This window comes from Vipera berus (assembly GCF_964194415.1).
Source record: "Vipera berus genome assembly, chromosome: 4".
In the NCBI taxonomy this organism is placed as follows: Eukaryota; Metazoa; Chordata; class Lepidosauria; order Squamata; family Viperidae; genus Vipera; species Vipera berus.
The window spans coordinates 9,436,616-9,464,376 of NC_138206.1; the positions used below are offsets into that span (position 1 = coordinate 9,436,616).

General features: G+C 43.5%; 1 protein-coding gene across 1 annotated transcript in view; it reads right to left on the bottom strand.

The window, feature by feature from the left end:
* The window catches only part of ME3 (malic enzyme 3), a 130,131-nt gene that overhangs the window by 27,723 nt on the left and 74,647 nt on the right, over nt 1-27,761 (bottom strand). Inside the window, exons 6-7 of the mRNA XM_081327585.1 lie at nt 23,212-23,373; nt 12,056-12,159 (exon numbers count right to left, since the gene is read on the bottom strand). Coding sequence (XP_081183711.1) covers nt 12,056-12,159; nt 23,212-23,373 — 266 coding nt within the window. The remainder of the gene's footprint in view (nt 1-12,055; nt 12,160-23,211; nt 23,374-27,761) is intronic.

Below are 27,761 nucleotides of genomic sequence, written 5' to 3' on the forward strand. Positions count from 1 at the left end.
ATTGGTCCCAGAGGTAGCTTCCCTGCTGACTCCTTTTTATTTTAAGATGAAAACAGATGACAACAATATCAGCCTTGTAGCAATTTCTTGCAAATTACTGCATTTATCCCCCAAAGGAAAACAGTTCCGAATACAAGACAGCTCCCCATCTAAAGAAAGCTTAGATGGGGTATAAAAGGAACACAGACATAAATGCACGTATGGTATTCTATACACCACCTGTCTTAGCATCTTGTCAAATGGAGTTGTCAAATCCCACAGTAAGCATCAGGGAAGACATTTTCCTCCCAATTTATGAGTGCATACAGCTGGCTGCATGCTGGCAAAAAGCTGGTACAGAATAGTGTTTAAGGGGATAGGACAGGATGAGAGACCGCAGAAATGCTATGGATTGGCCCAATCATCCTTTGCAGCCTGACTTCCAGTGATGGAAATTCTCCATTTGCCACCCAGAAGTGCTGGAGAAAGGCAAGGCATAAATCTGGCAAGTATATAAATATTTAAATGACATACACATACTCCGAAGAAGTCCAGAGAGGACAAAAATAAAATTTTATTAAGGAATGAAAACGAATAGTTTATAAAATATGGTGCTGCATCTGGAAAAATACACATGCTAAAATCTTCTCTCTCTCTCTCTCTCTCTCTCTCTCTCTCTCTCTCTCTCTCTCTCTCTCTCTTTCCCTTATAAATACACTGAGAGGGTGTAGAAACCTAATTTCACCATGCATTATAATACGTTTAAGGGCCTCATTACCAGAAGACAAATGCAGATACGCTTCTAAACTAGATCGGATGATCCATTTAGTCTACCCTGTCTAAGCTTGGATAGAAATTGTGGCAGAAATCCACGGAATAGTCATTTTTCCACTTCTGGTGTGGGAGAAGAGTCCTGAGGATACTGTAGATTAGGGGTCCCCAACCCCCGGTTTACAGCCCAGTGACGGTCCACAGCTCATTCAGAACCGGGCACAGAAGTGGTGGGTGAGTGTGCACGCATGAAACTACATTTGTGAAAGCAGCATGCGCGCACGTGCGCCACCATCCCCTCTCCCCTCCCACCCCGCCACCTCTGCTGTCCACCGAGTAGGAAACGTTGGGGACCCCCACTGTACGTAGCCAAGAAAACAAACCGATATATCATTGAACAAGTCAACCCAGAATTCTCCTCCCAGGCACAAATTATACTACTTTGGACAAACTATGTAAAGACCCAGCTCTCTGGAGAAGATTATAATGGGAATGACGGAAGAAAAGAACAGAAGAGAACAACCAGCAATAAAGTAGATGGACTAAGAGTGGCGATCAATGCACCTTTAGTAGACTTGAAGGAGCAGGTTAGGAATGGATCGTTATGGAGAAAAATCTATGTGGCTGCTAAGAGTTGGCACCAACTTGAAGGCACATAATCAATCAATCAGTCAATCAGAATTGTTGTTGTTAGCTGCGAAGTCGTGTCCGACCCATCGTGACCTCATGGACAACGTTCCTGCAGGCCTTCCTGTCCTCTAACATCTTCTGGAGTCCATTTAAGCTCACTCCTACTGCTTCAGTGACTCCATCCAGCCACCTCATTCTCTGTTGTCCCCTTCTTCTCTTGCCCTCAACCTTTCCCAGCATTAGGCTCTTCTCCAGTGAGTCCTTCCTTCTCATTAGGGGGCCAACATATTTAAGTTTTAGCTTCAGGATCTGGCCTTCTAAAGAGCAGTCGGGGTTGATCTCCTCTAGGACTGACCGGTTTGATCGCCTTGCAGTCCAAGGGACTTGCAAGAGTCTTCTCCAGCACCACAGTTCAGAATTAACAGAAAAACAAAGTGGGGAAGGGACCTTGGAGGTCTTTTAGTCCAAACCCCTGCTCAGGCAGAGAAATAGTTGTCCAATCTCTTCTTAAAAACTTCCACTTTTCGGGCACACTGCTGGCTCATATTCAAGGAGTCACCCACTCCAAGATCCCTCTCACAGTTACTACGTACTATTGAGCCAGGTACAAATCAGTCAATCCATCAGCACACAAGCCCATTTCCCCTGAGTGTCAGGATTGGAAAACCTCTCTCACCACACAGCCTATCCATCAACTGAGAATGCTTAACAGGTCACAACAGTAGGACGTGTTTGTCGTCAACCCATCCAAACAGATAACTTCTCGCTTTCCTCTCTCTGTTTCAACTGTTTTTGCTAGGCACAGCTTACACCTGCCTTCCTTTTCGGTAAAGAGAGCAATCATAAGCAATTCAGCTATTTTCCTGGGCCAACAGCCTGGTTGCCCACTTAAAGTCTTTGCATTTTAAACCCCGTCATTTACGAAGAAAGAATCTGATCTCAAAATGCCCGTGGAGCTATTTTGCTTGCAACTGGAAAAAGTGTAGTTTGGATCAACAGTCTGGATTTAGCAGAAAGAATGAGGAATATAGCCCATAAAGAAGGGGGTTTATGCACAGTACGGGGCCAATTGTTTGCGTTCTTGGCATAACGTGCGAAATCCAGAAAGAGGCATTTAAAAAGGGGATTCAGAAAGCAAAAGAATAATTGAAAATATTTTGCTGAATAAGGAATCTACGCAAAACACACAGGTAGTCCTCGACTTATATCCACAATTGAGCCCAAAATTTATGCTGCTAATTTGTGATGTTAGGTGAGTTTTGCCTCATTTTACAACTTTTGCTTGGCCCAGTTGTTAAGTGAATCATCGCAGTTGTTAAGTCACAGGGTTGTTAAGTGAATCCAGCTTCCCCACTGACTCTGCTTGTCAAAAAGTCGCAAAAAAGTGATCCTGGGACACAGCTCAGTTGCCAACTGTCTGAACTTTGATCACGTGTCCATGGGGATGCTACAACAGTTTGAAAAATATCATAAATCACTTTTTTCAGTGATGTTGTAAGTTTGAATGGTCACTAAATGAACTGTTGTTAAGTCGAGGACTACCTGTACTGAGAAGTTAAAAAAAAAACATCTTGAAAGACAACAATTCCACTTCCATTTTTTTAGCAACTAAACCATGTAGGCATTTTCATATAATCATCAAGGCTTGAGATCTACTTGAGGGAGAATTTACCTCAGGAACTTTTAATTCCCATGTATTTTCTCATCTGAACTCAACATTTCTTGCAAACAGATTGTGCCCATCAAGCAGATGGGCAGGTAGAATCTTTTTCTGTTTTGTTTTGACCCAAATGGAATTCTTCCATCAGGAGAGACAGTGCAATCTGCAAGCTTCTGCTTGTACTCTGTTGCTGCTTTATTACCTCACAAAGAACCAGGCCTTTGTTCCCCTGAAAAATTTAAATTAACCTTTTTCCTAAGCCTCACTCCATTATTTCTGGGCTAACCTTTGTTCGATGGAGCTAAAAGTGTGCTAAGGACCTAAGGCTGAGTTCTGCTTTAAGAATTAGAAAAACAGAATTGAAAGGGATCATCAAGGTCATCTAATCCAACCCCCAGCCCAGGGTTAGGGTTAGGGCTAGGGCTAAACCTTGGACAAAGGGCTGCCCAATTATTTCTTGGAAACTTCCAGAGAAAGAAAGCCTTTGAGAACAAAATCAGTGTAACAGCAGATTCTAGCCATTACATTTTGTAAAATGAATGTTTTCTTTATTTTTCTCCCTCTCTTGCTTCCTATCCTTTATTGGTTCCAAACAATTAGACGACTTTCATTCATGTCTATAAGATCCTTAGATCTAAAGTTTCTCTTTGTTTCATGAACACACAACCCCCTTCCCTTTGCTTGCTTCCTTCTTTCCTCCCTCCCCTTTCTTTCCTTCCTTCCTTCCTTTCCCTTCTTTCCTTCCCTCTTTCACTTCCTCCCTTCCTCCCCTCTCTTCCTTCCCTTTTTCCTTCCTTCCCTCCTTCCCTTTCCTTCCTTACCCTTCTTTCCTTCCCTCCCTTCCCTTCTTTCTTTCCTTCCTTCCTTTCCCTTCTTTCCTTCCTTCGTTCCCTCCCTTCCTCCCTCCTTCCTTTCCCTTTTTTCCCTCCTTCCCTTTCCTTCCTTCCTTCCTCCCTTTTTTCCTTTCCTTCCTTCCTTCCTCCCCTCTTTCCTTCCTTCCTTCCCTTTTCCTTCCTTCCCTCCTTCCCTTTCCTTCCTTCCTTCCCCTTCTTTCTTTCCTTCCTTTCCCTTCCTCCTTCCTTCCTTCCCCTTTTTTCCTTCCTTCCCTCCTTCCCTTTCCTTCCTTCCTTCCCTTTCTTTCTTTCCTTCCTTTCCCTTCTTTCCCTTCCTTCCTTTCCCTTTTTTCCTTCCCTCCTTCCCCTTCTTTCCTTCCTCCCTCCCCTTCCTTCCTTCCTTCCTTCCTTCCCCTTCTTTTCTTCCCTCCCTCCCTCCCTCCCTCCCTCCCTCCCTCCCTTCCTTCCTTCCTTCCTTCCTTCCTTCCTTCCTTCCTTCCTTCCTTCCTTCCTTCCTTCCTTTCTTCCTCCCTCTTCAAAAGTCACTGTTGACTCCTGGTGACCCCCTGGACAGATTCCTCCATTTTCCTTGGCAAACCTTTGCAGAAGTCATGCGCCATTGCCTGCTACCTAGGGCTGAATGGCCGAAGGTCACCCAGATGGCTTTGTGCCTAAGGCAGGAACTAAGAGTCACTATTTATTGTTCCGTTTTTAAAAGTATTTTAAAGTAACCTACATTTCTTCTACTTCCAGTTCCCTACATTGCCCACAGCAGAGGCTGCCAAGAAGAAATGATGATAAAGATCTGCAACGTATTCTCCACTCCAGCAAAACAGACATCAGTAAAATATCTTTTCTTGGAGTATGTTTCCAAAACAGATGGATAAATGCTGGCCTGGGCTACCCTTCCTGTCATATAAACTTATCTTGGGCCTTTATCACGGGGGGCTGAATCTGGCTTTCGGTGCATAATCCCAGGTGTATCCGTCTGCCCTTGCCATTTGTCACATCATCACCCATCAAAGACTGGCAGAAAATGGCACCACCACTTGAGGTGCTTCTCCAGACCAATTAATAACGCCGTCTACGCAAAAGACCCGGCAAGGGAAGGAGATATCAATCTCTTTCTGTCTTAAGTCCTGAATTTATGATGCTGAAAGGACACTGTGAGGACTTCTTGATTTAATCACTCACCAATGTTCGGTCTGGGGGCAGACGCCTGGGCAACTCACCAAAAAGACCAAATTAAGCCTGAAAACGGAGAGCAGCGACTGGCATGGGATTCACTTGCTGAACAGTTGCTCTGATTCAGATCTTTAGTGAGTTTTCTTCAATCCTTTCAAAATGTGGATTTAGAATAGAATAGAATAGAATAGAATAGAATAGAATAGAATAGAATAGAATAGAATAGAATAGAATAGAATAGAATAGAATAGAATAGAATAGAATAGAATAGAAGCTGGAAGGGACCTTCTAGTCCAGCCCCACGCTTAAGCAGAAGAACCTACACCATCTCAGACAGGTGATTGTCCAGTCTCTTCTTAAAAATCTCCAGTGATGGAGCGCCCACGATTTCTGGTGGCAAGCTGTTCCACTGGTTGATTGTCCTCACTGTCAGGAAGTTTCTCCTTAATTCCAGGTTGCTTCTCTCTTTGATCAGCTTCCAACTGTTGTTTCTCATCCTTCCCTCTGGTGCTCTGGTGAACAACCTGACCCCCTTCTGCCTTGTGGTGGCCTCTCAGATCCTGGAACACTGCTATCATGTCTCCCCTGTTTCTTCTTTTCTTTAGACTAGCCAAACCCAAGTCCCGCAGACGTTCTTCACATGTTTTTAGTCTCCAGGCTTTTGATCATCCTAATTGCTCTTTAAAATATAACTTTGTGTCTAAAGGGTGGTATCCAAAGCCATGATTAAGGGTGAATCTTGTTATCCGTAGGAATTTTTCAAATTCTTCATTTTGTAGGTAGCCGGTCCTAAGACAGGCTCAAACGTTTTCTATAAAAAAGATCTCTAACCCCAGTCCCGCATCCTTTACACTTCCCATCCACTCTTTTTCTGTCTATACATCCTTGTTCTCCCTTACCAGCTGAGATTCCTAGTCAAGAATGATGCATAAATTATCATAAAGAGCATAAAGAGCAACAAAAATGATTAGGGGACTGGAGACTAAAACATATAAAAAACAATTGCTGGAATTGGGTATGTCTAGTTTAATGAAGAGAAGGACTAGGGGAGACATGATAGCAGTCTTCCAATATCTCAGGGGCTGCCACAAAGAAGAGGGAGTCAAGCTATTCTCCAAAGCACCTGAAGTAAGACAAGAAACAATGGATGGAAACTAATCAAGGAGAGAAGCAATCTAGAACTAAGGAGAAATTTCCTGACAGTTAGAACAATTATTCAGTGGAACAACCTGCCTCCAGTAGCTGTGAAAGCTCCAACATTGGAGGTTTTTAAGAGACTGGGCAACCATTTGTCTGAAATGTTATTGGGTTTCCTGCTTGAGCAGGGGGTTGGGACTAGAAGATCTCCAAGGTCCCTTTCAACTCTGTTATTCTGTTATGTTCTTTCGTTCTAATTATTTGGCTGTAATGCTACAACTGGTGCTGCTACTGTTTCTTTAACGGTACCATTTCAGTAATAGCGGGTTCAATATATTTAATAAATGGTATTTATTATAATCCTTTTAAGATTTACAAGCAATTGCACAGCAATGCCAGAAGACCAATTAGAGCCATATCTGAGGCTATGAATTTCAGATACATTTTCATCTTGCTGGAATATACTATAAACAGCACGTAATAGCTGCATTTCAACAGTTTCCAAAACATTAGGTAAAAGGTAAAGGTTCCCCCGCACCTGCGTGCTAGTCCTTTCCGACTCTAGGGGCCGGTGCTCATCTCCGTTTCAAAGCCGAAGAGCCAGCGCTTGTCCGAGGACGTCTCCGTGGTCATGTGGCCGGCATGACTAGACGCCAAAGGCACACGGAACGCTGTTACCTTCCCACCGGAGTGGTCCCTATTTTTCTACTTGCATTTTTTACGTGCTTTCGAACTGCTAGGTTGGCAGAAGCTGGGACGGGTAACAGGCGCTCACTCTGTTACGCGGCACTCGGGATTCGACCCACCAAACTGCCGACCTTCTGATCGACAAGCTCAGCGTCCTAACCCACTGAGCCACCACGTCCCTTCCAGTTAAAATGCTTCAACTTTTGCTAAAGAATTGTACTGGCCCTGGAAAGACTCAACTTCGCTTCTGCCTTATATGGAAGGCAGGATACAAATTTAACGAGTACAGGTAGTCCTTGACTTGCAACAGTTCGTTTAGTGACTGTTCGAAGTTACAACGGCACTGAAAAAAGTGACTTAAAACCATTTTTCCACACCTACGATTTTTGCAGCATCCCCATGGTCACACGATCAAAATTCAGACACTCAGCAACTGATTCAAATTTTTATGATGGTTGCAGTGTCCCGGGATGTGTGTGACCTGTGAAGTTAATACAACCAGGAGATGGAGTCCTTCACCAAACGTTTAAGGCCTCAGGCCTGGGCACACAACCAAGTCATCATGACCTTGAGGAAGGTCAATAATTTGGGGTCATTCTGATATCTGAAGGGAGAATGTCCCAGGGAACATGGTGTACAGCAGAGAAGGCACATCTCCTGGGTCCTGCCAATGACATTCCATGGCTGATGGGATCCACCACAAGCTCACCTGTCTGATCTAAATAGACAGGTAAAAAGGACTGGGAGAAGGCAGTTTCTTAAGGAACCCAGCCCAAAGCCCTAAAGGGCTTTCACGCTGATAACCAGGATTCTAAATGCTGGCATTCAACCAGCACCCAGAAACATGCTGGCAACCAATGCAGCTCACAAAGCAGTGGTGTTACACGTGTTGAATATTTGACCCTTTTTATTGCCAGTGCAGTTGCACTCTGCATAGTTGAAGCTTTCGAATGCTCTTCAAGGGCAGCCCCATGTAAAGTGCATTGCAGTAGTCCAGATGAGGGGGTCACAAGGACCACCCTGGATAGAGGACCACCTGGAAATCCCAAACCCATACATGATGATGACTGATGATGATCAATGATGATCGATGGTAATGATCTCAATTTATATACTGTAGCCGTCCATCTAGATTAGGGCTTTTCAACCAGTGTTACGGGTACCACCTGTGGTACATTGGTACCTGGCAGGTGGTATGTGACCATCCTAGTAAAGTGATAGCGGGTAACGAGCTGAACCGGTGGCAGCACCGCACAAGCCAGAGCGAGAGACGGCTGGAGCTGCAGGGCTGTCAGGGCTCAGCGAAAGCGCCAGGATCAGCGCCAGGCTCCACCTGGAGCTCGGCGCTGATCCTGGCACGTGTGCTGAGCCCAGAAGAAGCACCAATAAGCTGGAATGTTGCAGCATCTCCAGGTGATTTACATTCAGATGCTTGGCAACTGATTCATATTTATGACGGTCACAGTGTCCCAGGGTCATGTGAAGTGACCAAAACCTGCTGCAACCACCCAGCAGACGGGGGGGGGATAAAAACCAAACACCCCCCCACCCCACCCCCGCTGCCAATCCTCAACAGAAATGCTCACAACAATGAGAACCTCGGACAGGAGGAAGAGTGCCACCGGGCAGGCAGGCAGGTGTCTTGCTCGGCTGTGGCTTGGGGGGCACTTTTTTCAGTGCCATTGTAACTTCAAACAGTCACTAAGCGAACTGTTGTAAGTCGAGGACTATCTGTACTTCATCATTTTTTTTTCCTTTTTTGTTTTTGGTCATCCAGTTTTTGACACCTTGCTAGGCGACTGGTGGTACTCGGATGTTGCCATATCCTAAAAGTGGTACAATGAGTGAAAAAGTTGAAAAGCCCTGGTCTAGATTGGGGAGTTGTAGAACTGGACTTGACATGAAAGAGACTGTTTTAGCTTGAGCACTTCCTCCCCATTGCGTCGCTGGTGGGAAACAATGTGTGAACTTATAAATTCCTTCTATGACATGGGATGGAGCCTTTGGAAGGATATGATCTCAAATAAACTAATTTATATTGAAGTTCCTCAGGAAAGGCAAATCTGTTTTCTGCTCCTGGAGGGACATCTGGCAAAAACTGGTTGGCTTCTGGCTCAGTTTTCTGCCCAGGGAGATCGTGCTGGTTTTGATTTCTAGCTTTTTTCGGCAGGCAAAGACATTTTTTTTTATTATTAAGAAGCTTTTCAGTTGATTTACTGCTAAGTAGCATTTCAATTAATTTATTAAGTTTCAATTGATGTAGTGCTTCACCAAATTCCCTACTTCGTTTCTAATTTGGTCATATTTTTTATTCAATTATATTTCAACTGTTGACATTTAATGTTTTAATTATAATCTGGCTAGGCTATTTGTAATCATTTTTTGTGGGTTTAGACCAGAGTTTTTCAACTTCAGCAAGATTCCAACTCCTACAATTCTGGGAGTTGCACTTCAACCAGCTTAAAGTTATAGTGAAATATTGATTTAGATATTATTTCTTTGGTAGAAAGGCAAAGTATGAAACAGTGAAGAAATAAATACACCTTCATAGCGAATCAAAAGGATTAAGTTAAATTGGACATCATTTAATGCAACTTCAGTCTGGTGCTGGCTTTTGCTTTCGAAGAGAAGGAGGAAACCTTTTGTAAGTTGGATCTACTTGTGAGTGAGATTACTTCCTGAAATGTGACTATGGGGGACATAGAGATCTGAGCATTCATTTGATGAAGCTTTCCTGAATGAATATGGTGATCATTAAGATGTGAATTTTCACTTGCTGTGTGATAGTAGCTTAGCTAGCTAACCCAGACATAAGTACACCCAGAAGGCCTAATTCTACTTTATTTTAAAGATACCTTAGCAGAATTTTGCATTTTGCATTACCTTTTCCATTTACAGCCCATGAAACTACAAAGGTCCCTTCTCAGATGTTCACCATGCCCACATTCCTTCTGCAGTCTCGCATGGAAACTAATCAAGGAGAGAAGCAACCTAGAACTAAGGAGAAATTTCCTAACAGTCAGAACAGTTAAACAGTGGAATTACTTGCCTCTGGATGTTGTGGATGCTCCATCACTGGAAGTTTTCAAGACGAGATTGGACAGCCATTTGCCTGAAATGGTATAGGGTTTCCTATACCTAGCAGGGGGTTGGACTAGAAGACCTCCAAGGTCCCTTCCAACTCTGTTATTCTGTTACGTGAGAACTTTTATATCAAAATACACGTTATTCCCTATACCGTTTCCATCTTCCCTTAGAACATTAACAGAATCCACAATGGACTGAAAATCAGTGTCTCCACTGGATAACTGACAGTCAAGCTGAAACTACGTTAATCAAGTAAAAATAGCAGACGGGGGGGGGGGAAATCTTTTACTCAAACTTCCTCAAAGCGCCCCTCCCCAAATAAGTCACCCAGACCTAATCCACATATCAAAGGAGAAGGTCTGCAAGCACAAATGGAGTTAATTAAATGAGGTCTCTCAGCCGAACTGCATGAACACAAGAATAAACATTATAGATGACTTACCTACCTACAGACACACGCACACACACACACACACACAAACACGCCCCTCAAGTGGCACCCTACAACGGGGCTTTTCAACCAATGGTACGGGTACTACCTGTGGTACATTGGCACCTGGCAGGCGGTACGCGACCATCCTAGAAAAGTGGTAGCGGGGGAGGGGAATGAGCTGAATCGGTGGCAGCACCGCACAAGCCTGAGTGACAGACGGCTGGAGCTGCAAGGCTGTCGGGGCTCAGCGGAAGCGCCAGGATCAGCGCTTCTTCGGGGCTGTCAGGGCTCAATGGAAGCGCCAGGATCAGCCCCAGGCTCCACCTGGAGCTCAGTGCTGATCCTGGTGGTTCTGAGCCCAGAAGAAGTGCCAATCACCTGGAATGTTGCAACATCTCCAGGGTCTTGTGATTTACATTCAGATGCTTGGCAACTGATTCATATTTATGACAGTCACAGTGTCCCAGGGTCATGTGAAGTGACCAAAACCTGCTGCAACCACCCAGCAGAGGTGGGGGGAATAAAAACCAAACACCCCCCCACCCCCGCCGCCAATCCTCAACAGAAATGCTCACAACAATGAAAACCTCGGACAGGAGGAAGAGCGCCACCGGGCGGGCAGGCAGGTGTGGCTTGGGGGGCACTTTTTTCAGTGCCGTTGTAACTTTGAACAGTCACTAAGCAAATTGTTGTAAGTCGAGGACTACCTGTTCTTCATCACTTTTTTCCTTTTTTGGGGGGGATCATCAAGTTTTTGACACCTTGCTAGGTGACTGGTGGTACTGGGATGTTGCCATATCCTAAAAGTGGTACAATGGGTGAAAAGGTTGAAAAGCCCTGCCCTAGAATCAGCATGTAGACACTTTCTATGACAAGCTCCTCTATACAATTGTGTCACTGTAGCCCATTTCTCTGCAGCTGTCCCTAAAGGCAAATACCAAAGCCCTGGTGACTCAGTGGTTGGAATGCAATATTGCAGGCTAACTCTGCCGACTCCCAGCAGTTCGATCCTGACCAGCTCCAGGTTGATTCAGCCTTCCATCTTTCTGAGGCTGATAAAATGAGGACCCAGATTGTTGGGGGAAATAGGCTGACTCTGTAAATCGCTTAGAGAGGGCTGTAAAGCACTGTGAAGAGGTATATAAGTCTAAGTGCTATTGCTATTGTTTTGCTTTTAACAATAAATATTTCTTCTTTCCTCCCAGCTGTCCGGATCTCATTTTTATTGATTCTTGCGCAACCGTGGTTCGAGTTGCAACCCCAATTTATTCTTCTACCAGTTACACGATTGTTGTCTAGCCTGTGACTTTTCCCCCTTTTCCCCAAGATCATTCCCACCACACACCTTAACTGTTGAGCAACTCTTTTAACAAAAAGTACTATTCACTGGGCCTGGCCTTCACCTCAGGAATCCATGCGAGCTGGATTTTTCACATCCTGTGCTACGGATAGGAAATTGTTCCTTCTCCACCACATAAATAAACATGACTTAAGAGGGTCTCTATCCAAAGGGTCATTCCCAGACCACCCAGGGGGGCGTCTGTGGCTAGGATTTTTCTCTGCTTCAATCTGCGTAGAAAGCTGGTTTGTTTACATGCCTCAATCCAATCTCTCACGATAAAGCAGCTAATGGGAGTGAGGAAGCCTGCTCACTTGTTTGTAACTGCTTGCATAAACTCATCCAGCAAGTCGTCGTACTGTTTCCCACGAACCCGTTTGTGCTTGAGGCCAATGTAGAGCGGATCGTTCAGGAGCGCCTAAAACACAGGGAGAGAAAACAAACAATGTCTGCCTGCACCACAGGAGATTTTCTCCTGCTGGCATTAGCAAGAAAAGGAATTATTATCTTCATTGCAAGCAGTTAGACTCAAAGAGTAAGGCTCTGTGGTGGCGGCTCAGGTTTGGTGGCCTCAAGAATGTGGGAACAGGAACCTGGCTCATAAAACATCTGTCTTTTCCTGGGAATACATGGAACAATAGGGTTTTCTGCCTGAGCAGGGGGTTGGACTAGATGACCTCCCAGGTCCTTTCCAACTCTTATTATTCTGTTTGTCTGACTACAGGGCTATGTTGTTTAAAGGAGCTGTCTTTTGAAGCTTCTTTAAAGCAGATGTGTCTTCCTGGGAACATAGGACAATTGCAGTGGGTAACTTTGGAGCATTATGTAGGACAATGTTTTTCAAACTTGGCAACTTCAGATGTATGGACTTCAACTCCCAGAATTCCCCCAGTTAGGTAGTCCTCAACTTACGACCACAACTGAGCCCCAAATGTCTGTTGTTAAGTGAGAGACTTTGTTAAGTGAGTTTTGCCCCATTTTACGACTTTCTTTGCCACAGTTGTTAAGCAAATCATTGCAGTTGATAAGTGAGGAACCCGGTTGTTAAGTGAATCCGATTTTCCCATGAACTTTTCATGTCAGAAAGTCACCAAAGGGGATCATGTGACCCCGGGACACAGCAATGTTCATAAATATGAACCAGTTGCCAAGCCTCTGAATTTTGATCACCTGACTATGGGAATGCTGCAGAGGTCGTAACTTTGGAAAAACGGTCGTTAAGTCACCGTTTTCAGGGATGTTGTAACTTTAAATGGTCACAAAACGAACTGCTGTAAGTTGAGGATTACCTGCATTCATAAGCAGAAATGATATTCAAAGACAGGGGATGTAGTTTCAGAATAATATTCTTGCAAACTTAGTGCTGAAGTGTCAACATCTGAACAGAGATAAGCTTTAAAGAGGTGCAGACAGAAAACATGTTTAATGTTTAAAGCACTTTTTAGAGCATCTGAAGTCCTGCACAGCCATACTAAAGGAGGACTACAAAAGATGAGGGGGTCACGTTATTCTCCAGAGCACCAGAGGGCAAGAGAAGAAACAATGGTTGGAAACTGAACAAAGAGAGAAGCAACCTGGAATTAAGGAGAAACTTCCTAACAGTGAGGACAACTAACCAGTGGAACGACTTGACTTCAGAAATCGTGGGCGCTCCATCACTGGAGGCTTTTATGAAGAGGTTAGAGACAGTCACTTATCTGAAATGGTACAGGTTCTCCTGCTTAAACAGGGGGCTGGACTAGAAGACCTCCAAGGTCCCTTTCATCTCTATTCTATTCTATTCTATTCTATTCTATTCTATTCTATTCTATTCTATTCTATTCTATTCTATTCTATTCTATTCTATTCTATTCTATTCTATTCTATTCTATTCTATTCTATTCTATTCCATTCCATGTTTCTATTCTATTCTATTCTATTCTATTCTGTTCCATTTCTATTCTATTCCATTTGATATTCTATTCTATTCTGTTCTGTTCTGTTCTGTTCTATTCTATTCTATTCTTATTCTTTTCTATTTTATTCTTTTTTATTCTATTCTATTCTATTCTGTTCTGTTCTGTTCTGTTCTGTTCTATTCTATTCTTATTCTTTTCTATTTTATTCTTTTTTATTCTATTCTATTCTATTCTTATTCTATTCTATTCTATTCTATTCTATTCTATTCTATTCTATTCTATTCTATTCTATTCTATTCTATTCTATTCTATTCTATTCTATTCTATTCTACTCTTATTCTTTTCTTTTCTTTTCTATTCATAAAGCTGTCCTTTAGATGTATTTATTTTCCACCTTGGTCCTCATTTGACTTTTACTGTACAAACGGTACCACTTACTGCACAGTCTTTCCCCTTCCTGTGAAAAATACAAAAATGGAACTGTCTTTGTACAAATGTACTGTTTGATTTTAGATATATTTATTAGAAGATACATTTCTGCAAAACTGTTCTTGATTTTGCTCTTGCGCCTTGCTTGGCAAAGCAAAGTTATAAACATAAGCCAATTAAATGCTTAATCCTTATTGAACCTCTTTCAGATTTGCTCCTTTCTGAGGTTGGTCCTTTTGTGTTTTTCTGAGAAAATATGGTCACAGTGGGTTAGGACGCTGAGCTTGTCGATCAGAAGGTCGGCAGTTTGGCGGGTCGAATCCCGAGTGCCCCGTAGCAGAGTTAGCGCTTGTTACTCGTCCCAGCTTCTGCCAACCTAGCAGTTCGAAAGCACGTAAAAATGCAAGTAGAAAAATAGGGACCACTACGGTGGGAAGGTAACAGCGTTCCGTGCGCCTTTGGCGTCTAGTCATGCCGGCCACATGACCACGGAGACGTCCTCGGACAAACGCTGGCTCTTCGGCTTTGAAACGGAGATGAGCACCGGCCCCTAGAGTCGGAAACGACTAGCACGCATGTGGGGGGGGGAACCTTTACCTTTACCTTTATGTGTGTACAGTGCAGGGCTCCTCAACCTTTTCTCCCATTGTACCACTTTTAGGATATGCCAACATCCGAGTACCACCGGTCGCCTAGCAAGGTGTCAAAAAGTTGACGACACCCTCCCCCCAAAAGGAAAAAAGTGATGAACTACAGGTAGTCCTCGACTTACAACAGTTCGCTTGGTGACTGTTCGAGGTTACAATGGCACTGAAAAAAGTGCCCCCCAAGCCACAGCCAAGCAACACACCTGCCTGCCCGCCTGGCGGCGCTCTTCCTCCTATCTGAGGTTTTCATTGTTGTGAGCATTTCTGTTGAGGATTGGCAGCGGGGGTGGGGTGGGATGTGTTTGGTTTTTATCCCCCCCCCCCCGTCTGCTGGGTGGTTGCAGCAGGTTTTGGTCAATTCACATGACCCTGGGACACTGTGACTGTCATAAATATGAATCAGTTGCCAAGCATCTGAATGTAAATCACAAGACCCTGGAGATGCTGCAACATTCCAGCTGATCGGCGCTTCTTCTGGGCTCAGCAGATGTGCCAGGATCAGCGCCGAGCTCCAGCTGGAGCTGATTCTGGCGCTTCCACTGAGCCCTGACAGCCTTGCAGCTCCAGCCGTCTCTCACTCAGGCTTGTGCGGTGCTGCCACCGGTTCAGCTCATTCCCCTCCCCTGCTACCACTTTTCTAGGATGGTCAGGTTCCACCTGCCAGGTGCCAACGTACCACAGGTGGTACCTGTACCACTGGTTGAAAAGCCCTGTATAGTGCTTGTGGCTTATGTGTAAATAAAAAAGCTTCCTCATAAGCAAGGCAAATGTGCATCTCAGTTACAGAGTAATATTAACCCTCAGTTCAGATTTTAGTATTAATAATGAAACTGTGGAAATAACATCCTTCCACGAACTTTATGCCTCTCCATTGCTCTCCTGCCTGGAATAATAAGAGCAGGCAATTAGCAATTTACTAAATACTTTTGACTATGTGGAGGGATGTGCCCTAATGATGTTACCTAGCGGGGTACTGAAATGTCTACAAGAAAACCACCAAGCTCAGTGAATACCAAGGACCCAATAGAAGAGAATATTTGTAATTCAGGGTTGAACTGTGAGATATTGGTTCTCTCTGAGCTTGGTGGTTTTCTTGCAGATGTTTCATTACCCAACATCATCAATGCCCTGATGATGTTACCTAGTTGGGTAATGAAATGTCCAGAAGAAAACCACCAAGCTTAAGGAATACCAAGGACCCATCAGATTTTAAGTAGCATCAAGATAAAAATGTGAAGAATGTATGCTTAAAAGAAATGCTTCGATCCAAGCTCAGTTGCCTCATTTTATGACCTTACTTGCCAGAGTTGTTAAGTGAACCACTGCAGCTGTTAAGCTAGGCTAGTTAAAATGAACCTTTGCTTGTCAGAAATTGTAAAAGGTGATCACAGGACTCAGTCACTGTCATAAAGATGAACCAGTTGCCAAGCGTCTGAATTTGGATTACATGACCATGGGGATGCTGCCATGGTCATAAGTGTGAAAAGCAGTCGTAAGTCCCTTTTTTCAGTTGTAACTTCAAAGTAGATTCTGAAGTCAGGTCCACCATTTTGCTTTTGTTGACTGACACATACACACCCATGCTCCAGACACCCCGGCCAGTGGTGGGATTCAGCCGGTTCGCACCACTTCGGCAAAACCGGTAGCTAATTTTTTGTGGCCCAGGCCCAGAGTGGACCTCCGGAAGTGGCATCCACACAGAGAACCGGTGGTTCACCTATTTGAATCCCACCACTGACCGCGGCACAAATGGAAGGGTTCAGGCCTTGTCTTGTAATCGCAACCTATGTACACACAGACACACAGATCATCCTTTCAACTGAAATATTATTTTTCCAACAGAGCCATAACTCCGGTCATTAGCTAATGATTCATAGGAAGTCCTGGTTTAGGTCGGTGGGAAACAGGATTCTGGACCACATACTGGAAACAGAAGCCATATGCAAAGACCAGGGAGACAATTAAGCAGCCTGGATGACTAAGAGGAAAGAGATTTGTGTCTCAATCAATCGGCTGATTCAGCCACACCGAAAACAGGGGGATGTGAAAACATTTTTCCAAGTGACAGCATTGTTCCCACAGTGCTTTCTCGCTGACATTTCACATCATTGTGTTCGTTGTTTTCCAAAACAGCAAAGGCACAGCTGTGTTTCTCCACCAGGAAACCTAAAAGGGGATTCCCTGGATTGAAAGTCAAAGTTCTTCTCCACTGTAACACAGGGACGTCCACTGAAGACAAGGCCCCGGTTTTGTTTTGTTTTTAAACACCATCAGCTGCACAACTTGACAAAACCCACATATTTTATCCCTCACACTGATCAAGGGGACGTAGCCTCACAACCACAATCAAACCCAATATTTTTCTTACTGGAAGTCAATAAATTTTCCACAGTCCCAAGTATTAAGTATCAACTTGGATCACTTCCTCCCTTTTTTTTTTGTACACCAATCTTTTTTTTATTTTTTTTGCTGTTGTTAGTGCTGGATGTTTGGGGGGGTTTTGGTTGGTTGATTGGTTTTCTGTTCTGTATTTTATTTTTTAATCATAAAACAAAATATATTTATATATGTTTAAATAAATAATTTTTCCACAACCTTGTTGCATGATCATGACCAACAAAACAATAGCTTGCATTATTGCATAATAATAATAATAATAATAATAATAATAATAATAATAATAATAATAATAATAATAATAATAATAATAATAATAATAATAATAAAACCAAAAAAAACCCACAACTGGTCGGAGAGAGATGGTTCTTATTTTCAGCAGCATTTTTGATACTCTCAATAATTGTATTCTTTAGGGCAGGAATCTTCAAACTTGGCCTTTTTATGACTTGTGGACTTCAGCTCCCAGAATTCCTCAGCCAGTGTGCCTAGCTGAGGAATTCTGGGAGTTGAAGTCCACAAGTCATAAAAGGGTCAAGTCTGAAGACCCCTGAGCTAGCTGAACTTAATTTTGACCCTTGCTTTTTCTTTCTACCAGTAAATTTTAAGACTAAAGCAAACTTTGTCAGAATACCAAGGTTGCTGATTTTTACCACTATATTTACCATCACACCGGATAAACAGCCAAGCTCACATCTATCTGGCATGCTGTTGTTCTATTACAGGGGTGGGGAATGATGGCCCCTTTTATGACTTGTGGACTTCAACTCTCAGAATTCCTGAGCTGGCTCAGGAATTCTGGGAGTTGAAGTCCACAAGTCATGAAGGGGGCCATCATTCTCCACCTCTGTTCTAAGTAGAAGAACACTGACACAGCCCTGTAATATACTGTGGGAAGTGTTTTTTTTATAGATAGCCACCATTCCCTCTGTATTGCAATATTAAGAGGATTTTTCTGTTGTTAACAAATGACGCATTTCTGTCTCTACTTTCCTGCACTTACTGACTTTTAACAGCTTTGAGTTCTGCTCTTAAATTGGACTTTTCTTCCCTCAGCCACTTCTTCACAATAACCTGAACATCGCCCACTGTCTTTAAACATTTCACAGAAAAATGAGAAAAAGCAATTAAGAAAACAATGTGACCTTGTCAATTATGGCCGATTCACTGTTTCATCTTGTGCTTTGGGAAAATGGCCTTTGACGCTTACAAGTACATAGCTTTCTGCTTTCCGATTATCAAAACAGGGACAAAAATATACTGATTTATTTTCATCGATTGTTGGAAAAGTAAACCTTCTTATTCAGCTGGAATATTTTTTTAAAAAAATCTGTTGAAGGGTGAACTGGAAGGTCACCTGAGTTTGCTGGCTTTCACAGGATCTCTTGAAATGTTAACTTGTGGATTTCATGTAGAAACAGATCAGATCTATCAGGTAGAGCAGGGTTCTTCAAACGTGGCCCTTTTATGACTTGTGGACTTCAGTTCCCAGAATTCCTCAGCCAGCATGCCTTGCTGAGGAATTCTGGGAGTTGAAGTCCACAAGTCATAAAAGGGCCAAGTTTGAAGACCCCTGAGGTAGAGACGAAGGAAATAAAATCTGGTGTGGAGAAATTGGATAGAGCAATCTCCTTCAACTTGATGTCCTCCAGATGTTGTAGAGCTCCCATACTTTTGGCTGACTGTGACTTGGGGGAGCTGAAATCCTACACATCTGCAGAGCACAAAGATAGAAATGGATGAACTGAGGAGAACTATCTCCTAAGACTAAATATCATGAACTAGCCAACAATACTTTCAGGAAAAAAGTAGTCATTCATGGAACACAGCATTACCTTATAGAATTTGCTGCTGCAGATGGGAAGACGCTAGATTCCTTCCTTCCTTCCTTCCTTCCTTCCTTCCTTCCTTCCTTCCTTCCTTCCTTCCTTCCTTCCTTTCTTTATAACAGAACAGAATAGCAGAGTTGAAAGGGACCTTGGAGGTCTTCTGGTCCAACCCCCTGCTCTGGCAGGAAATCCTATACCATTTCAGACAAACGGTTGTCCAATCACCTTAACCATTAGACTAAATGGAGGATTTTCCAAATTTATGGCAGATTAATGTAGGAAGAGCTGAGTCATTTATAGATGATGTGAGGAACGGACAATCAGCAATCGTGGAATGAGTGGGGCCTATCACAATGAATTAGTTGCTTGCAGAATCCTCTGAAGCAGGGAAGATTAATTTTTTCGCTCTCCTTTTTTATCTAAAATTCAAAGGAATCTTAAAATGAGACCCTTTTTAATACTTGGGGAGGTGTTGGGTTAAGGCAGAATTGATGCCTTAAGTGTTTAAGACCTGTGACATTATTCCTCTAAGGAGTAACAGCCGTAGGACACAAATGCAGCATCATTATTGCCTTGGGATTTAGTTGGTTGGAGTTTAGTTCAGCCCTGGGAAGGAGGATGCTGGCATTAAGCAGATGGACCTCTGGATCTATCCTTTGTGATTTGCAATATAATGCCAAAGTGCGGCACCCTACATCAGACTGCAGGTAGTCCTCGAGCCTGTCCATTATGGTTGTAAGCCGCGGTGGTCGTTTTGTGATCACATGTTGGGAAACTGCTGGCCAGGCAAGGAGGAGGGATCAAGTGAGGAATTAGCCTGGAGTTACTGCGCAGCCGTAAGCGACTGAGGGCTGACTTTGTCAAAGTTCCATTGGACTTTTATCTGTTTGTTCTCAAGAGAAGGCAAGCAGTCTGGGGAGATTCCTGTATTATAGGCAGAATATAATAAAGTAGTTAGCTTGAGCCCTTATACAAGCGGGCCTGGTTGCTTGCATCTGATATCACCTTGCTTAGCAACCGTCTTCCATTGCAGTTGTTAAGTGACTGCCTGGATTGTTAAGCAGAGGAAAGGAACCTCAATGTGTGGGGGAGGCCCTCAGAGGCTACACTTCAGCTCCTCCCCTGCTTCCATGTGGCCTGTCCCAGTCTTTCCAGCACTTTCCGCACTCCTGAGGTACCTTGTACTCTGCTTCCTGCCCCGCTGGGTCCCACACACGTGTGCCTATCTCCCATCTTGCTGGCTCCCCACCGCTCTTCTGCCTGCTTCCCACCCTGCTGGGTCCCCCATATGGGAGCGCCGGGGCAGGATCAGGAAGGAAGAACAAGCCGATCCGCCCTGTGGCCTCCACATAATACAGAAAATTAAATTTAAATCTATATTGTCTTGACATTCCGAGAGAAGTTCCAGCTGACGCTGTTTCTAATTTTTCTTACTAGAGGGTGGTGAGACCATATAGGCTATTGTGAGATCTCAGGAGAAAAGGCTGGATAGTACAGCAATAAAAATTGGATTGGGGCTCCAAGTAAGATTGGAATTACTTTATTTTGCATAGGTCACAAGGCTCAGCCTTTGCTTCGGCCCCCTATTGTTTTAACCAGTAAGTTGCCAAAGGTTTTTTTTTTAAAGTGCTTTATTTTAATGAAAAGCATTTTGTTAGCTAACTTGATCACATCAAATAGCACGAGATATTTGCTGGCCAAAAACAAAGGGGGGGGGGAAGTTACAGATGTCCCTTCTGGCATGGACTTCAGCTGTTGGATTGCATCCTTTTGCAGCCAAAGGCCAGAAAACTGCTAACAGATGCAATCCTCTCATATCATCGCAAACATTAGGGTGTGTGCAAACTGACAAAACACCGAAATTAATTAGGCTTGAATTCTTTATTTGCCGAAATGTGATCGCCTCCGGTCACGCAGAGGGATGTCTGCATTTCCTTCTGACTAGTGCAGGAAAATTCACATCCATCTGATCGACTGGAAAGTTTTCATCACAATCTCTCGTGCTGAAAAACTGAGATGGCCCCGTTGGCTGCAGCAAGTAACGATTGCAATTTTCAGCCAGGCGAATGGGAGGGTGCTTATTACTGATCTGCAATCACTCGACTTGTTGAAATGCTTTAGACAATTTCGATTCTTCTATTCCAACCTCCTGCTCAAGCAGGAGAACCTATACTAGGGGTAGGCTACCTTGGCTCTTTTATGACTCGTGGACTTCAACTCCCAGAATGGCTGGTCAGGAATTCTGGGAGTTGACGTCCACGAGTCCTAAAAGAGCCAAGGTTGCCTACCCCTGACCTATACTATTCCAAATGGCTGTCCAATCTCTTCTTTTAAAAGCCTCCAGTGATGGAGCACCTACAACTTCTGAAGGCAAACCATTCCACAGATTAATTTTTCTCACTGTCAGGAAATTTCTCCTTAGTTCTACGTTGCTTCTCTCCTTGACTAGTTTCCATTCATTGTTTCTTGTCCTGCCTGTAGATGCTTTGGAGAATAGGATGATCACCTCTTCTTTGTGGCAACCTCTAAGATATTGGAACACTGCTACCATGTCACCCTTCGTTCTTCTTTTCCTTAGGAGTAATAAACACTGATCTTTTCATTAGGATCATAGACTCTGACGGTTACCACCCATGATGGTAAATTTATGCTTCTCCATAATGGTTTACAAGTTCAGACCAGGTCAACAGGCTTTGCTATGTCTGTTCTACATTCAGCATTCCCTGCAAATACTAAGGAGGCTATTATTCAGTTCTGACATGTCTTGGGCAATCTTCCCTAAGTGAAACCAAAGCCCAGCAGGCTCAAGATAGGGTTCTAATCTAGAGATTAGCTTTCAAACAAACATACCGTTGACACCGTCCAACGTATTTTAAGGTACATGCAGTCTAATGATATAGTCAGGCTATCCCAAAGGTGCTTGTTCAAAAGGCAACTGGACTTTCTTGGGATTTTCCACCCCTTGAAAACGTTTTGTTTCTCATCCAAGAAGCTTCTTCAGATCCGACTGCATGGTGGGGAATAGAAGGATTTATATTCTTTGCAGTCATCTAGTCGTTAGCAATAACAATAGCACTTAGATACTGCTTCACAGTGCTCTACAGCAGGGCTTTTCAACCTTTTCAACCCATTGTACCACTTTTAGGATATGGCAACATCCGAATACCACCAGTCGCCTAGCTCCAGCCATCTCTCGCTTAGGCTTGTGCGGTGCTGCCACCGGTTCAGCTCCTTCCCCTCCCCTACTACCACTTCTCTAGGATGGTCGCGTACCACCTGCCAGGTGTAAATGTACCACAGGTGGTACCCGTACCACTGGTTGAAAAGCCCTGCTCTACAGCCCTCTCTAAGCGGTTTATAGAGTCAGCCTGTTGCCCCTAACAATCTGGGTCCTCATTTTACTGACCTTAGAAGGATGGAAGGCTGCGTCAACCTTGAGAATTGAACTGCCAAATTGCTGGCAGCCGGCAGTCAGCAGAAGCAGCCTCCAGTACTGCATTCTAACCACTGTGCCACCATGGCTCCTTAAGTAACACCAGCTGCCTGCAATTAGTGCAGGTTCGCATCCCACCAGGCTCAAGGTTGACTCAGCCTTCCATCCTTCCGAGGTAGGTAAAATGAGGACCCAGATTGTTGGGGGCAATTAAGCTGACTTTGTAATAATGCCGCTTGGGGTGTGTGTGAAAACCCTAATAAGCAGGCATATACATAGAATGAAGGCTACTGCTAAGCTTGTAAGCCGCCCTGAGTCTTCGGAGAAGGGTGGGATATAAATGGAATTAAAATAAAATAAAATAAAATAAATAAATGGCTCGCTCGCTCCTTCCTTCCTTCCTTCCTTCCTTCCTTCCTTCCTTCCTTCCTTCCTTCCTTCCTTCCTTCCTTTCAATAGCACTTAGACTTATATACCACTTCATAAGGCTTTACAGCCCTCTCTAAGCAGTTTACAGAGTCAGCGTATTGCCCCCAACAGTCTGGGTCCTCATTTTACTGACCTTGGAAGAATGGAAGGCTCTCTAGAAGAATGTAAATCCTTCTATTCGCCACTATTCAATCAGAACTGAAGAAGCTTCTTGGTTGAGAAGTGAAATGTTTTCAAGGGAAAAAAAAAATCAAGAAAGTCCAGTTGCCTTTTGAAAAGCAGCTTTGGGACGATCTATGACCTGGATGATTGAGAATCTCCATATAGACAGATGTAATTCAGGCAGCTCTGATCCACACTTTTAAGGTAGTAAAAGAGATCTAAAAGAAAACCAGCAAGCCACCTCACCTCGTTGTCAGTGCCAACGTCCAGAAGAACGGGGAGGCACTGCTGTGGGTGAACGCCACCGCAAGCGGTATAGAGTGCGAGTTTTCCGACTGGAATGCCCATCCCGTAGCTTCCTAGATCGCCCAAGCCTAAAATTCTTTCTCCGTCGGTCACCACAATAGCCTGAAAAAGAAGAGAGGAATCTGCTATAGAAAGAAGCATTCAGTGAAGCGTTGATTTCCAAGCGGTTTGGAAGGACAATGGATTGTTTTACAACCAATGGAGCTTTTGTCTGATAAGACTGAAACACTGGTTTTGCACAAACAAGTTGTGGATGACTGGCTTACATGCGTGATGTTCCCTATACAAATTCTGGATTGACTCAGTTACTTATCACAATGGGTTTATCATTTTTACCTTATTTTTTAAAGCAAAAATATTAATAATAAGAATGCAAGGCATCTGTTGATCTATAGAAAGGAATATTTGTAGTTAAGGATAGAACTATGGGGTCCTTGATGCACTGATGATGTTACCTAGTTTGTGTAATGAAACCTCTGCAAGGAAACAACCAAGCTCAGAGAGCACCAACGACCTCTTGTATGTACCCTGAGACACTAATATTCCCCTTTATCGATACGATCACTAATGATCTAAGCTGGTGCGTATAAGAACTTAAAGACGTACTTGTGGATAGACATTTTTTGCTGTGAGGTCCTTGGTGGTCTATGAGCTTGGAGGTTTCCTTGCAGACGCTTCATTACCCAACTAGGTAACAACATCAGGGCAACACGTTTTGCAAAATGTTATCCATCAGGTCATAAAGATTCGGAAATGACTTGAGTAACTGAACCACAAATGTAATAGTGAACTGTGTATTTTGTATATTTTGTCTCTTGAAATAATGTAAAGGGAACAAATATATCCTCACATCGTTGTTGTCATTCCGTTGCTAAGTCGTATCCAACTCTTTGTGACCCCATGGACCACAGCACAACAGGCACTTCCTGTCCTCCACTGTTTCCTGGAGGTTGCCCAAATTCATGTTCAATGCATCAATCACACTATCTAACCATCACCTCCTCTGCCATACCCTTCTCCTTTTGCCTCCAATCTTTCTCAACATCAGAATCTTTTCCAATCAGCATATCTTCACATAGCCCTCCACTGTGTTGCAAGTGCATCAGGAGAAGAAGCCCATAAGTATATGTATGGATTATTTGGACCATAAGAAAGGCTGAGCTCCAAAGAATTGAAGCCTTTGAACTATGGTGCTGGAGAAGACTCCTGCGAGTCCCTTGGACTGCAAGATCAGTCCTAGAGGAGATCAACCCTGACTGCTCTTTAGAAGGCCAGATCCTGAAGTTGAAACTCAAATACTTTGGCCACCTAATGAGAAGGAAGGACTCACTGGAGAAGAGCCTAATGCTGGGAAAGGTTGAGGGCAAGAGAAGAAGGGGACGACAGAGAATGAGGTGGCTGGATAGAATCACTGAAGCAGTAGGTGTGAGCCTAAATGGACTCCAGAAGATGGTAGAGGACAGGAAGGCCTGGAGGAACGTTGTCTATGGGATCGCGATGGGTCGGACACGACTTCGCAACTAACAACAACAATGGATTATAATTTTATTATTTGATTTAGACCTGCCACAATCAAACCAAGAAGAGAAGCAACCTGGGAGCTAAGGAGAAATTTCCTATTAGTGAGACCAATTAACCAATGGAATAGCTTGCCTCCAGAAGTTGTGGGTGCTCTATCACTGAAGGCCTTCAAAAAGAGGCTGTCTGAAATGACATAGGCTCTCCTGGGGGGGCTGGACTAGAAGACCCCCTCCAAGGCCCCTTCCAACTCTATTATTCCAGGTTCTAAGAGGCTTTCAGCAGCTTACTTCAAAAGATCTACCTATTTTAGGGATTGGGTGGAAGAGAATGAGAGATGCTGGGCTTACTTAGAAATAGACTGCTGAGAATTTTTTTTCCCCAGCTGAGAAGGAATTTGCTTTAAAATATTAACATATTACAGATGATTAAAGGGAGAAATCCCAGGAGGATTTAAACATGTGCCATATGGCTTGCGGTGCTGAAGACAAACGGGCATCGCTGTTTGATAGAAAACAATGAAAGCCATGGATGGGAATCAACCTTTTCCATTTCTTTAGATCTCTCCATTGTTTTCAGCTGATGAAACAAATTCCAATGCATCTACAGATAATTGTTTGTGGCCTGGGCTGTGGGTAGAAAAAAAAATCCTTCTCTTTGCACAAAAAGCACCACTGACCTGAATATATATTTGTAGTCTGAGTACTTTGGATTTGCTAGCATCTGAGTCTCACTGGCCTTATTAAACATGTTACAGATGCAGTAAAACCCTCAGTACTGACATGCATTTCTTTGTTTTAAGATGTGGGCAATCAATCACTATCCCAGCAATGTCAAATATTTTTTGGTATTTTTCTCCTTCTCAAAGCAGTTGTCTCGGTCTTGCCCTGTAGCAGCCTTTAACCTTTCAGAATAACAGAATGACAGAGTTGGAAGGGACCTTGGAGGTCGTCTAGTCCAACCCCTTGCTTGAGCAGGAGACTCTATACCATTTCAGACAAATGGCTGTCCAATCTCTTCTTAGGGACGCGGTGGCTCAGTGGGTTAGGACGCTGAGCTTGTCGATCAGAAGGTCGGCAGTTTGGCGGGTCAAATCCCGAGTGCCGCGTAACAGAGTGAGCGCCTGTTACTCGTCCCAGCTTCTGCCAACCTAGCAGTTCGAAAGCACGTAAAAATGCAAGTAGAAAAATAGGGACCACTACGGTGGGAAGGTAACAGCGTTCCATGCGCCTTTGGCGTCTAGTCATGCCGGCCACATGACCACGGAGACATCCTCGGACAAGCGCTGGCTCTTCGGCTTTGAAACGGAGATGAGCACCGGCCCCTAGAGTCGGAAACGACTAGCACGCATGTGCAGGGGAACCTTTACCTTAATCTCTTCTTGAAAACCTCCAGGGATGAAGCATCCACAACTTCCGGAGGCAAGTCGTTCCACTGATTAATTGTTCTTACCATTAGGAAATTTCTCCTAGGTTGCTTCTCTCCTTGGTTATCTTGGTGATAATTACAGTCTAAATTTGGGTATATGTGTGGAGGAAGGTTAAGTAAAGCCGTGCAAATCTTTTTGGAAAGGAACGGTTTATGACAAAAATCATTTAGGTTATCAAACCCAGAGATGTGTCAAAATCACTTTTAAGGAAGATTCACGGAAGACTGACAAGCCTATTTAGGACACGCAATTAGGTCCAGGAAACTGGCATCTTGAAGAGAACTGGAAAAGATTTCTACTAAGAACTGTAAAAAGGCATAATCAGCCAGTAGCCAACACTCAACTGGCTCCACTGACGGTGTGACTCGAGGCAACAGCTACGATTCACACCTCACACAGGGTCTGCCGGGATTCTCTGTATAAATGGGGCATACCATCCTTTCCTCAGAGTGACTGTGGAGCCTCATATCAAATTATAGATCACATCGTGACCGGCTATAAGCTGGTGGCATATACTGGTCCAGTATCTGATCTTTTTTAATATAAATGATGCTGTGCTTCAATGGTTAAATGGCCTGGACCAGGGGTGGGGAATGATGGCCTTTTTATGACTTGTGGACTTCAACTCCCAGAGTTCCTGAGCCAGCCATGCTAGTTCAGGAATTCTGGGGGTTAAAGTCCACAAGTCATAAGAGGGCCATTGTTTCCCATCCTTGGCCTAGACCAGGGGTAGGCAACCTTGGCTTTTTTATGACTCGTGGACTTCAACTCCCAGAATTCCTGAGCCAGCCATGCTGAGGGGAAAGGGAGAGGTTTCCAAGCTGAGCCATGCTGGCTCAGGAATTCTGGGAGTTGAAGTTCACGAGTCATAAAAGAGCCAAGGTTGCCCACCCCTGGCCTAGACATCTTTTTAAATATATAAATATGTAATATATAATATATAAATAAATATATAAACATAATAAAACATATTACATTTTACCAGTCTAGGTAAAATGTTAATATATATTGCTAGTTCATCTATGATATGCCATACGCTAAATAAATAAATAAGGGCAGCAGCTTCACATTTTCCATTTCTGAATCCTAGACATCCCCCCCCCCCCCCCGTATTTTGCCATGCAGGTTAGATGTCTGAATTCTAACCCAGTTTGCTTCGGTGTGTTTTTTGAACTGAACTTTGGTCTTCCATTTGTAGTCAGGAACTGGGCAGCCATGGGATCAAAAAGCTATGAGTCACTCTTTGATCTTAAATCCTGATAAAATCAAAGTATATGCCCAGTCCTACCACAGAAATTGCTGTTTTAAAAGAAGCAAACCCCAGCTTAACCACATGACTGGTTTTAGCTTGATTTGCTTTGATTCTGAAAAGTTCTTTAATTATGCCAACTTCTAATTTACAAATGCTAGGAGTCATTTCTTTAAAATTAATTCTGCATGAGAAGGCTGCCAATCTTTTTTTTTAACTAATAGTTTATTAATTTTCCAATTGTACATTTAAGTATTTAAAAAGCAACACGGTGTCTGGGTTAATCAATAGTTC